We start from the raw sequence: 13,621 nt of genomic DNA, 5'->3' as shown, positions 1-13,621 counted from the left end.
TTTAAAGATGATTATTTTCAATAATAACCAATAGACTTATTTACAATTTATATGTACAGGTATATAAGCGTAAAATTATTTTGATTTGCCTATAAGATTTGCATGATTAGTATCTTTTAAATGGATGTTATAGTGTCCAATAAGTTGACAATAGCGCCATGACATTCATGATTTGGACCTCGTTGTTTACATGTTTTAAGTAAGTGAAAAGCCTCAAACTGTCCATTATGTCAGCGAAAAAACAGGCACTGCGGTTCTCGGTCTTTTCTTTCTCTGAAATGATGGAACGGGTAAGGCCTTTCATCCTTACTTATAATTGTTAGTACTGACACTTGCAGTTCTATGTGGGTAAAACACAGAATAACAACTATGCACAGTGTTCTTTTATATCAAAATAATTGTAGTTGTAGCTGTACGGGCCAACGATCGAATTCTACCCAAATCCCATAAAACAGTCACATATTAAAATAAATGTACATACATTATTTGAATGACGTTGTTTTCTTTTTTTCTGAATTAAAAACATGCTAAATGTATGTTGCTAGTTAGTTATATCTAGTTGTTAACAGTAGTATGAAATGGATGGGAGCGGGAATCCCCTCGGGGAAATTCTACTCTTTTGCATAATTTTACATATTTTTCCGATTGAACCCTTTTGTATATTGAAATGTGTTGGAAACCAATTTATTCTAAATAATAGTTATGAAAACTGGATTGCATGAACGAAGATCATATAACATTTTTATCAAGCAATTCAAAAGAAGTTAATGATATGTTTATATTACAGAGTGGCGGTAATACATAATTAACGAAAAACAAAAATAAATACTTTTACAAAAATACATAACGCCCTTTAGGAATGCATAGTTATTAAAATGTGTGTCATGTTTAACAAATACAAATTCATCTTTATAAGACCCACTACGTATAAATTCTGCAGTTTATTTTGCAACTAGACGAGCGAGTGATCCATGATTTATTAGGATACTAGTTTAGCATTAAATGAGCATTTAGCTACAAAAAGTCTCTTTATAATCCTCGACTTTTAAAAAATAAATAAATAATCAGGTATTAGCAAACCAAGGTAAAGTACTAATTTAAAGTACTATCACAACCCAGCGACCATGGTTAAGAAGAATAACTCTTCTCCGTAATCCATGTCGTGTAATGTAGCAGTTGTTTCCTTTATACTACAAAGACAAAATAATTCTACAACAATTTTCAATTTTGTTTTCTTACAAACACTCGCATCATTATAAATTATTTTACTTATATCACAAAGGATCAACACAGTATACAATATAAGTGTAGCCCACTCCCAGATGCAAAATCTCACTTAAAGGCAAAGTTTCCTAAAGGAGCAAAGTTTCCCAAAGAGAAGTTCCACTCTAATCCATTTAGGAGTAAAGTTAGGGTTTTCCCGCTTCCATCCATTTTCTACTACTGTTAACATTTATGTCTCGCTTTTACACTTGAATCAGTTTAATAGCATGCTTATAATAGATGGTTTATTCAGAAATACATGTAGACATACTGTCCATGTGTATACATTTGAGAACATAATATATATATATTTAAGATGTCAAGTGATCAATGACATACTTATAATATACATAACATATATGACATCGCATAAAATACAAAACTAATAACTATTGTATACATGTAGAGTAAAATCAATACATGAAAATATATGACAGCGAGAGATCAGTGTGAAAAACACGTTTATATCTATAGGTTATCACTAGTCAAAATAATAATGATAATAATAACTTGTTTCTTAAAATAAATGCATAATTATCATACATGGCTAAATTTCTATTCACTTTAACATTTTCGGATTGCATTATTTAAACAAATTTTGGCACGTTTGGTCTATTTCGATAATACATAGAGGATCTCAAATGAGTGATTATTTTGAATCAAATTTATTAAATGAGTTCATTTTAAAAAGAGGCTTTGGCGAGTTTTTTATCGTTTTTAAATGACGAGTTTAATAATTTTGATACAAAATTATCACGAATTTGAGATTCTATTCATAACATAACTCAATTACGGTCAAAATCTAGATCAAAGTTTCTTCAATACACATTCTCGTGTCATAGAGCGAAGAATTTAAATTGAGTGTTATTAGAATGCCTCCGCAGGAAAGAAAATACAAAAAACATTTTATTTACAATAAAAACCATAATTCATGTCTCAATTATCAACCTTTTTTTCAAAGGTTTTTCTTAAAACAAAAAATGAATACACGTTTCAATCCATTTAAATCAAGCAAATCAATAATACGAACAATGACATAACTGCGTGGCGTCATAAGTAATCACGCGAGTGTGTACATGTCATTTGGCGGTTGAAGTTTGAAAAGACCGTTAGTCAGCATCACAGTCGCTTTCTGTAGTTCGAATTTGCTTTGTAGCTGTTGGAATACATCATGGATTTTTGTCGTTTTGATGGATACGCACAATGAGTTTTACCTACGTGAATTGGAGCACCAAAAATGTTGTCAATGTTGAAAGTGAAATTTCATGTGGAATCAGTGACTGTGTGAACTTGTGCATTGCTTGCGAACTGTGTGCATAGACTGAGCATTGTGCATGTGTTTTCACTGGAGTACAGGATGTTGGATATTTCCTTGGGTTGATTTAGATTTATGTGGCTATGGCTGTTTAAAGATGCAATGTTCTTGTGTCCCGATATTTGCATAATCTGGTTCGCAAGAACATTGTTGTCATTCATGATTCAATTCCTGGACAAGGTATTTTGTGGCGCTGTGATCAAAGGGTCGTTTGTTTGGATTAAGCCCAGCCTGCTTCACCATTCGTTTCATCGTGGAGCTGAGTCTGTTGAGACCGACATAATTTATTTTGAAACATTGTTTCTGATGTTTGTTTACGTTTTTTGACAGCGCGTATGAATACATTTTTTTGTGATGCGGTTACCTAATTTGCATAGTTATTACACTAGTTATATATGAAAAAAAATACATGAGGTTATATTACTCCTGCGCCGTTATGTTATAATTATTGATATATGATTTTCGTAAATCGTTATACAAAGGGCATTCAGGTATAAAATGAAATTCATCTTCCAAAACATAATAAATGAACATAATACTATTGAGATCGCAAAGACACATTGTATGACAGTGTTGTATGTCGAACCAGTTTTTAATGTTGTGTCAAATGTTGGCACGGTTTATATATTTGATTACCACCTTTTGTGAATGGCTTTTAATTTTCTATAATTTCAAACAAGAAAGTTATTCGATGTGCGTGTGTTTAATTTCTATTTTGAATTAGTTTGATATAAGCTTTCAAGCGTTCTTTTGTAATCGTGTTTATTTCATATTTTAAAAGTCCAACTTGAATGATGACAGCGAAGATTCAACTGGTTGCTGCATTCGACTTAGGGACCACGTACAGCGGTTATGCGTTTTCCTTTCAATGTGAGCGGCTCAAAGTGCAGACAAACAGGAGTTGGCATTCCGAAAATCTCATCTCTCATAAGACCCCAACAAGCGTGCTTTTAAACCCAAAGGGCGAGTTTGACTCTTTTGGTTTTAAAGCTGAGGACAGCTATGCGAGTAAAGCCGAAGACAATGAACACGAAGGATGGCGATTGTTCAGGCGTTTTAAGATGGTTTTACACAACAACAAGGTACTTTGCAACAGTCAAACACGCAAGTGCGCAAATCAGTTTTATTCATGTTAGGCAGTAACAATTACTAAAACGATAAGTGTGAGCCTTTTTGTGAATGTGACCAATGTCACTTGATACATGTATACCAAGTTACATTTAAATCTTTATATATTTAGAGCTATGGCCAAGGTTAAGGTTAATAGCCGCAAACGATAATATTGACACATATGAAAATACACCGACTTTTAACTTCCTCGAATAACACACGAATAACAAGAACATACCCTTAACAGAGTGTACAGGAACATCGACATTACATATTTAGGACAACGTCTGCATCGACGTTAAAGCAAAAAGGAAAGCTTGCATCGTTATAAGATGAGCTAAAACTAATCTAAGAGATTACACATCTTTCGATATGTTGGCTAGTATTAAAAGGTTACCTTTCTCGCCACAGTATCAGGTTAAATTTTTGAATTTACTAAAGTGATAGCATGGTTGTTTATTGCAGCACCTTTCCAGAGCCACATCTGTTGATGATATAGAAGGCAACTCTCATCGAGCCCTACCAATCTTCTCCATGGCGATTAGGTTTCTACATAAACATCTCCTGCAGGCGGTAGAAAACCAGCCAGTGGAGCTTTTAGAGGAAGAAATTTCCTACGTCATTACAGTGCCCGCTATCTGGGATGATAGTGCCAAGGCGTTTATGAGAACGGCTGCTAGAGAGGTATGGAAACTATACTAAGAGGACACAGCATATATCGGCGTATATTAATCGCATACGATAACATATCGATTACCAGATGTGTAATAAAAAGTCTTTGCTTATAACTCTATACTGAGATTGGGTTTAGTGTGCCTTTATCGAATCGTGAGTCTCTTTTGACTACCACCATTTATCGAAAATTAAGCATTTTGTTTCTAACATATGCAGCAGTGTCGCTTACGGGATCCTTCCTCTGGCCACGCCTCAGAAATGCCTATTTATTAAAAAATCAAATGTAATTGTATTAGATTAGACATAGATACAACTATTATGTCCTGCTTTAGTGCAATTGTCTAGGAAAATATCCCATAATACTTAAACAATTCTATTTTTTCTTATATATATTTGTTGTTAATGCTTGAATATTCCAGGCTGGTCTCGATGAAACCCGAGTAACACTGGCTCCCGAACCGGAAGCAGCCTCGATCTGGTGTGAAACACTCGATGTTGACACAAAGGCTGCGCTAGCCGAAACCGGAAATCAGTATATGGTCATTGATTTAGGAGGTAAGTGCAGAAAACTGCACAGACGCAGAGTAATATTTTATCGTATCCGTTATGAACTAGTACATCGTCGTCAAATATATCAAGAGCATAAACATGATGTACTAACATATGTTATTATTTAATAATGGTTTATGCGCTAAATGAAAAAAGTATGGTAGAAGCATTCTCTGTTTAGGCCGGTAAAGTTGATTATATTTACGAATAAAGAAATATATAGAAGCCTGAATAAGGCCTCTTGAAACCTAATCATTACATTGCATAGCAAAAACTGTCAACGGATATGATAGCTTTGTTTAAAGGTATGTTCAAACAACCCTTAAAATTAAACATCCAATAGATGACCACTTCCGTTACAATGTTAATGTCTATTTGCTTAGTTATCACACAGGAAAACACGATTTTCAGTACATGTACGAACGCTTTTGGTTAGTATCAATATACTTTTTGCACTCTTATGTTCATTTTTACTCATTATTGATGTACTTGCTTTAAAAACTGGAACATATATTTAGAAAGCACACTCAACTTGACGTCATACATAAACACTTACTTTCATGTATTTGTATGTCGACGCATTGCTTCTTTATGATAATTAGCTGCTGATATTGTTATTTTATAAGTTACGGTTTCAATCACACGTGTAATGTTTTCGGGGACCACGCTCTTTGAGGTATGCATTTGAAGTATATGTAACAAATTTAAAGAATGCACCAACCATTGAGAGAAATTTCGTAAACGCAATTATCTGTCTATTTTGATATTGTCAGGGTCATGTTGCTTCTTTTGAAACTGTAACATGAGGATTTTTCGTTCCCCATCATCCAATTTGGTGTTATTCACGCCCTTGGATCGTCTCATTAAAACAAAAGGCATTGCATATAAATGTAGGATCGAAATTTATTTTAATGTGATTACTTAAAGCAGTCTTTTAAAATAATTCATGTCATCAAGAGTGAAATGAGTTTTGATCTTAACTTATATTTTTGTCCAATTTTAAAAAAGTTCTATCTCGTTTATGCTAAAATTTAACAGACATTTTTCGCATCATAAATATGGCGTTCAGTGACATTATTTCAGAAATGTCTATTGCGTCACACTGACTGCTACGTTTCTTTTAAAAAAGGAACCGAACTATTTCAGAACGATTAGAATAATAATTTTGATATTTCAACTTTATTGCAAATATATATATATATATATATATATATATATATATATATATATATATATATATATATATATATATATATATATATATATATATATATATATATATATATATATTTCGTCAATAGGCATTACATGGCCGTCAGTTTTCATTATACAGAACTATCAAGGAAATTCAGTCAAGGGCCTTCATGGGCTATCCGGGGTTCTTACGGTGCAACAAATATACTACGAAATGCCGTTAGGGCCATCGCCTATGAATGTGTTGATATTGAACGCGATACTCGATAGTACAAAGATAAAATCAAAAATCACAAAATTACGAAGGTGAACACGCGACAGTACGATGATGAAAACGCGACAGTATGTAGCGGAGATCGTTTATATTCTTAGTTGCCCCCTTAGAACAACGCCACATTGAATTTATTACTTATTTTAATTATAACACAACAAACACTTTGAAGTTTGATTTCTTGTTTTAATTATTTTTTATGTTTATACTGAGTATTTTGAAGACTGAATAAAATTAAAATCACAAATGTTAAATATTAATTAGCTAGCACAAATAATACAAAGTTATTCCAGAATATTCCAAAAGAAGTAATATCCAAAAAATCCGAAAGATCTACTTCAGACATGAAATAAGCCCATTTATATACCGTGTACTATGGCGCGAAATGTTTATAAGAAACATGCACAAATCGTGAACTGCTCCGACGGAACGGGTCTGTCGGAGCCTCCGTCTGAGCCTCCGTCGGTGTAATTCGCATTTTGCGACACTCCCACCGAAACAATTAATAATAATATATTAGACATATACTAGTAGCATATAATATAGATATACTTATATGTTATATAATAATCACAATAATATATAAAATAATAACATTACATATTTATGAAACAAATACATTTTTCAAATGCAAATGTAATCACTAAAAACTGCTACTTGCAGTATTATTCAGCAAAGCATTTATCAATTGTTCATCATATTTTTAACATTTGTATATATATTTATACATGAAAAATTAAGACCGTTACTTAATAGTTAATACATATCACATAATAACTGCTACCTAGCAGTAAAAAAAAGTACTATCAGTGCAGTGATACATTTTTATAATTATTTATAATACACATTCACTATATTCTTCGTCGAATTGCACTGATTGAACAAAGTCCATTCCACCAGTCCTGTCAATGATTTGAGTAATTTTGAGCGACCATACCCTTTTTTTCTTAATACCATTAAAGGGCTGGACATACGGCACTAGAGCGGTGCATTTACTGTCATCGTCGCTGAATTCCTCCACAGGTGGTTGATACCTTGGGTGTTTTCTGGCACAACACGAAGGATGGACAGCACCACTTCCGGTACTGCTTGGGTTTCCGGGTACTTTACCGGAATCACTTTTATTTTTAACATCAACACCATTTCCGCTGAAGCGGACGTTTCCGGTGACTTTACCGGAACCACTTTTACTTCCGTTTTCACGGACACTTTTACTGGAAAACATGCTTCTTCCGCCAACGCGGACACTTCCGGCCTGACTTATACCATATACTAATGTTCTATTCCGACCGGGAACACAACTAGAAAGACCCCCTTTCACAGGAACATTTCTGGTATCTCAGCCTGAAAACATGCTTCTAGGGACACGGGCGCTACTACTTCCGTCGGCGCGGACACTTCCTGAATGGCCCAAACCGGATACTTCCGGTCTGTCCAGACCGGGAACACTGCTTCCCGGCGTTTATTATTATTAATATCACTAATAATATCGAATACAGAGTCATCATCGCTGACTTCATCGTAAAACGCACTGGATTTAGGTCCTTTTCTCGAGCACTTGATGCTGAGGTTCATTGCTTCATTCTTTGACAAATCATGCTTAAGAACTAAATGTTCAAACAAATATTTCTTCCTGATGAATTTTGAATAACAGTTTGGGATAGAACATTCCCAATGCTCCATTTGAAGATGTTTTTCTTTAATATGCCTTTGTAAATTACGTTTACATTTGTACGAATGATAGGAAGTGTCACATACGAACATTTTGACTTAAATGATGTGTTAAAATGAATAAAATCACCACGAGTATTTGACTCCAATTCCTCGTGCAATTGTAGCTTACTCCCACGGAGCTATTGCATTTATATACACTGCGGCTATAAACACCAAATAACGAATAAGAGGCTATAACCCCAAAAAAATGTCTGAATAATTTTATAAAGACTCGTCCATGAGCTGTGACTTTATTCGTCTTTTTGCACACTCAGCAGCTTTTCTACCAGGCACTACTCTTGGTGGTATAACATCATTTTCATCAGAGGTTTTAGGACAATCACTCGTAGACTTTGAAGATTCTGATATCTCGAGGGGATAGAGTACATTAAGTGCACGTCCCATTATTCTTCCTGACTGCAAACATAGCTTTACAGACCTGATGTTCCCATCACGACTTTGAACCAACGAAATAATTTTTCCTAACCTCCAACAGCCGCGCGGCAAGTCGTCTTTGACAAGAACTATGTCACCTACATTTGGTGATTGTTTGGTCTGTATCCGTTTACCTTTTAATTTGATATGTGTTCTTTCCCGTAAGCTCAATAAATATTCATCACGCCATAATTTCCAAAAGGTACTTAAGTGTTTTTGTCCTTTTTTCCACATATTCAATAAGTCAGAGGCATAAGAGGCTTCTGGCGTGTAGTTATCGTCCTCGTGACTTTCTATGTCAGGGATGCTCAGACTTAAATTTGGTGAAATAAAGTGTGCAGGTGTAATAGTTATACTAGAATTAATATACTCACCTACGTAAACTAACGGCCTTGAGTTGACAACTGCTTCTATTTCTTTAATCAACGTTTGCAGTTGTGCGTTCGTTGACAATTTCCGGCCAAGTGTCTTCCTCAATGAACGCTTAACTAGACCAACTAAACGTTCATAAAAACCACCCATCCAAGGTGCGAGTTCTACAATGAACCTCCATCTGATGCCTTAATTTGACAAATAATCTTGAACGTCAACTGACTTAAGTATCCCTTTAAGAGCATTTTCTAACACACTGTTTCCCGCCTTAAATTAAAGTGCATTATCACTTATCACTTCTGTTGGTACTCCTTTTTGGGATATAAATCGTCTAAACGCCATCAAGAATTCTTCAGTAGTCATGTTTTGAACTAACTCGAGGTGCACGGCTCGTGTAACTAAACACGTGAATAGGCAAATCCACACTTTTTGAGAACCATCGTTTATGTTGATATACAACGGACCTAAATAATCCAAACCCGTGTGTGTAAACGGTGGTTGGTTTCTCGGTGACACGTGACCGTGGTAAAGGGCATATCTGGCATTTTATACGGTCCGCCCTCAGTACGTCTGCAAATGTAACACTTGTTCAAAACTGGTCTAACACTAGCACGTCCATGAAGTAACCAAAATCTATGACGTATCTTGCTAAGCGTTTGTGATACTCCACTGTGCAAAAGTTCTTTGTGAGACTTCACTATCAGTAGTTCTGTGAATTTGTCCGCTTTCGGTATTAGAACTGGAAACCTTGCACCGAAACTTAAATTTGCGTTTTCCATACGCCCTTTGCAACGAACGAGACCCTTGTCATCTATGAATAGTCCAAGTTGTCGCTGAAAGTTGTTTGGCTTTTTATTTCCTATGTCATCGATGGCATCATCAAAATGATGTTGTTGAGTTGTCCTCAGCCACAACACTTCTGCTTCTTTCAATTCACTACTCTTTAGACCACCTGTATCCGTACGCTTTCGTAACTTTTTGATAAACCGAAAAACTTACGCGGTAACACGTATCAATTTTGTTAAAGTAGAAAATCTTTCCATTTCAATGATACGTGAAATGCACGGGTCACTTGTTTCTGTTTTGTTGATAACTAAATTCAATTCGTCATCGTTTTTTACTTGTTTTTCATATACATCACCAATTTCTACGTCATCACTTTGTACTTTTGTTTTACACAATGCACCATATTTTGTGCGATTTTTCGGCCATTCAGCCATTCTATGTAGCCATTGTGGCCCATGCCACCACAAGCTACTTTTTTCTAAAGTTTTAAAACTAATCCCGTGTGTAGCTAAATTAGCTGGATTTTGCTTTGTTGACACATACTGAAATGTTACATTTTCATGGTTTATTATCTCGGCCACTCTATTTCTGATAAAACACAGAAGAGTCTTTCTTTGAACTAATCAACTGCAAAACGCACGTTGAGTCCGTGAACAAAACCGCGTCGTCTATGCCTAATTCTAGTTGCTCCTTAACAAACTTTAGACATCTCACACCAACTACCAGAGCCATAAGCTCAAGTTTTGGTATGGCAATTCCTTGATTGGTGCTAATCGTGTCTTTGTAAACACTAAGTTTGCTTCTGCTTCATCTACTGTCTTGTTGGAGGTAAACTACGCACGAGTATGCTTTCTCAGAAGCGTCACAAAAGCACACAATGTTGCGCTTGTTTATTTCTCCTGCAGTGCTTATTGTTACACATCTTGGTATCTTACAGTCAGTTAACTTGATCAAGCTTTCTTTTATGTTCTCCCAAAGACATTTGTCTTCACTATCGAGTTCAGTGTCCCATTCTAAACGCTTTTTCCACAGAGTTTGCATGAGGAGTTTTCCCGTTAACATAACTGGTGAAAACAAGCCTAACGGGTCAAATATTGATGCAATCCCTTTTAATATAGTGCGTTTTGTCTCAACTTGAACACTGGTTTCTAGTATTGATGATGGTTTTACTGATATTGTATCATTATTTGTGTCCAAGTTGTGTCCAAGAACTTTCATTAATCCAGAGTTTGCCTTATCGGAGTCACAGATCACTGAATTTACTTCTTCAGTATTTGATATCTACCCTCGAATATTCATAGAAGCGTCATTGAACATTTGTTAACTAGTGTTATAGAGTTCAATAGCCTCTGATATGCTTGTTGCTCCGGTGACGAGATTATCCACGTATATGTCGTTCTTGATCTTTTGTGATACTTCACTCTGATACGAATCTAGATGTGTTTCTATGGTGGCTCCGAGAAGAAAAGGACTAGAGATAACCCCAAAAGGGACACGACAAATTCGGTATTCCTCGATGTTTTCATTATCAGATATCACTGGTGTGTCACAGTTCTTGAGCCACAGGAAACGTGTGACATCACGATCACTGGGTTGGAGGCCGATTTGTAGAAAAGCCTTTTCAATATCGGCAACCAATGCAATATTGTGTACACGAAATCGTAATAACATCCCACAAAGGTCGTGCAGCATTACGGGGCCCCTATAATGGGACTCATTCAAACCTGCATCACATTTTCTTGGCCTTGCCGAATCGTCATAAACAACTCTCAGCTTTGTAGTTGTTTTCAAAGGCGTAACAACTGCTTGATGAGGTAGATAATGAATTATGTCTCCGGTACATGTTTTGACCTTGTCAATGATGCCTTTGTTGAGTTGATCTTATATCACATTATTGTATTTTGCTATCATTTCCGGATTTCCTCTCATTCTTGACACTGTTGATCGTAGTCGGCCTACAGCTAACTGACGATTTACTGGCAAAATTAACTGTTTGTCTTTCCAGGGCCACTTTACCCGGTAACGACCGTCAGAAACTTAACGTATCTTTAAATGTTGCCATTGCTTTGTCGTCACTTGAAAGTGTTGGGCCGTCATGTATGCCGATTGATTCGATATTCCAGAAATCCTCAAATTCGGGCACCGATGGCAAGCTTTTGTCAGTTGTAGCGAAAGCAGGTGTAATGACAGAGTTAGTGCCATACGTCATGATCAACATATTGACGTCATGATTTGCTTGTTCTTCTTCATGAGTACGTTGTACTACATTCCAGCAGAATTTCGAACTCAGTAAGTACAATTCAGGCTGAACTTCTAATTTTTGGCATAATATCACATCTAAATAATAGACATTTCCTAGGAGCAAATCTATTTGGCACAATTCACTTTCATGTGCTACGTCGTCTGCTAAATCTACCGATGTCAGTAAATGACTGGCGTTTTTGGAGAGTTGTTTTATTGGTTGCCTATGAATAGTTCCACTAATCACTGGTACGATGTTCACAGAAATGGCCATGTAATCCCCTGTTTTCAATTTCAGTTGTATTGTTGATATTTTGGTTTTTACTACCTTTGACTTGTCACTACCAAAAGTCATGACATTTATCTCTTCTTTACCTTCTTGTTTTAGCTTTAACTTTTCCGCGAGCGCCTCTGATACATAAGACCTTTGAGAATTTGAGTCCAATAAGATTCTAACTTCATGGGTTTTGTTACTGTGTAAACCTTTCAATTTTGTTTTAGCCGTCTGCATTAAGACCATTTCATCAGAAGAGACCAATACATTTTCTGGAACATCAGTCACTGTAGCGGGTATTTCCTCCGTTAAGTGAACACTCGACTCTGCATCTTTAAACTGTTTTGGGCACAAGCTTTTATGATGGCTGTTCTTTTCGCCACAGTAAACGCACGTTCGGTTACGTTTACATTCTCCCGATTTGTGCCCCACTTTCAAACACCGAAAACAACTATCCTTAAGCACTTTTTTTCGTGCACTCAAATTGCTGTACTGTGGGCACTCATCACCCCAATGATGTTTCGAACAGTACCTACAATTTTCAGAATAATCTTGACTAGATTTCGACTGTTGTGTTGTTTGTGTATGTGGTTTTGTGTTAACAATCAATACTTCTGCTGAACTTGATGGCCTTTGACTTGCATTAGGTCTGGTATTAAACTTTCGGTCATTATCGTACCCACGATATGATCTGTTCTGTGTTACTCTTTATCTTGATTTTTCTCGAGCAACTATGTACTCAAGCAATTTCTCTCGTAATGTAATTATTGACCATTTATTATTTGCACCATTCAATATTTCCAACTGAAGCAGAACTTCTTCTGGGAGATTCGCTCGAATCATAGATATAAACACGGCTTGATTGGTATTTTGTTTCAAAACTTCCAAACTTCTGAGATGCCGTTCAACATTATCAAAGAAATTCCGCAAACTTGACACACTGTTGCATGCACTGTTTAGATTGATTAACTTATAGTAGTGTAAATCAATTACTTGCTGTGTTTTACCAAATCCGTCTTTCAGAATTTGTATTGCAACCTCATAATTACCATTCGACATGGCAAAACCACATATTTCTTTTCTTGCTTCTCCAAACAACTTGCTTTTAAGATAATTGAACTTATCTATTTTCGACAGCTTATCATTGTTTTGAATAGCACATTCGTATGAATCCCAAAACTCGGTCCATCGTAATTTGTCACCACCGAAAGAAAGGATGTCAAGTTTTGGAAGCATCACTGATGTTGCTGTCTTGCTTTGAGACTCTTTACGATCCTTCATTTGTAACTCTTAAAACTCTTGTTGTTGCTGCTGCTGCTTTACTTGTTTCTCAGCAATATTTTGTACCTCATGTTGTAATTGATATATTTGGTCAAACTCACCCTTTTCTGCTTTGGTTTCAAATGATTCTTCACTAGGATGA

At 35.7% G+C, this 13,621-nt stretch overlaps 2 protein-coding genes across 4 annotated transcripts in view; both read left to right on the top strand.

Annotated features, from left to right (window-relative positions):
- The window catches only part of LOC128217263 (heat shock 70 kDa protein 12B-like), a 241,572-nt gene that overhangs the window by 185,650 nt on the left and 42,301 nt on the right, over window positions 1-13,621 (top strand). The window lies entirely within an intron of this gene.
- Window positions 1-13,621, top strand: part of LOC128217264 (heat shock 70 kDa protein 12A-like) — a 32,265-nt gene that overhangs the window by 6,620 nt on the left and 12,024 nt on the right. For 2 of the 3 annotated variants that reach the window (XM_052924291.1, XM_052924290.1), the window contains exons 2-4: window positions 3,360-3,660; window positions 4,154-4,372; window positions 4,783-4,918. In XM_052924291.1, coding sequence (XP_052780251.1) covers window positions 3,370-3,660; window positions 4,154-4,372; window positions 4,783-4,918 — 646 coding nt within the window. In that variant the 5' untranslated portion in view covers window positions 3,360-3,369. The remainder of the gene's footprint in view (window positions 1-3,359; window positions 3,661-4,153; window positions 4,373-4,782; window positions 4,919-13,621) is intronic. The other variant, XM_052924292.1, reaches the window with a different exon arrangement.

The sequence above is a fragment of the Mya arenaria genome, chromosome 14, assembly GCF_026914265.1.
Source record: "Mya arenaria isolate MELC-2E11 chromosome 14, ASM2691426v1".
NCBI lineage: Eukaryota > Metazoa > Mollusca > Bivalvia > Myida > Myidae > Mya > Mya arenaria.
This window is presented reverse-complemented; position numbering and strand designations above follow the sequence as displayed.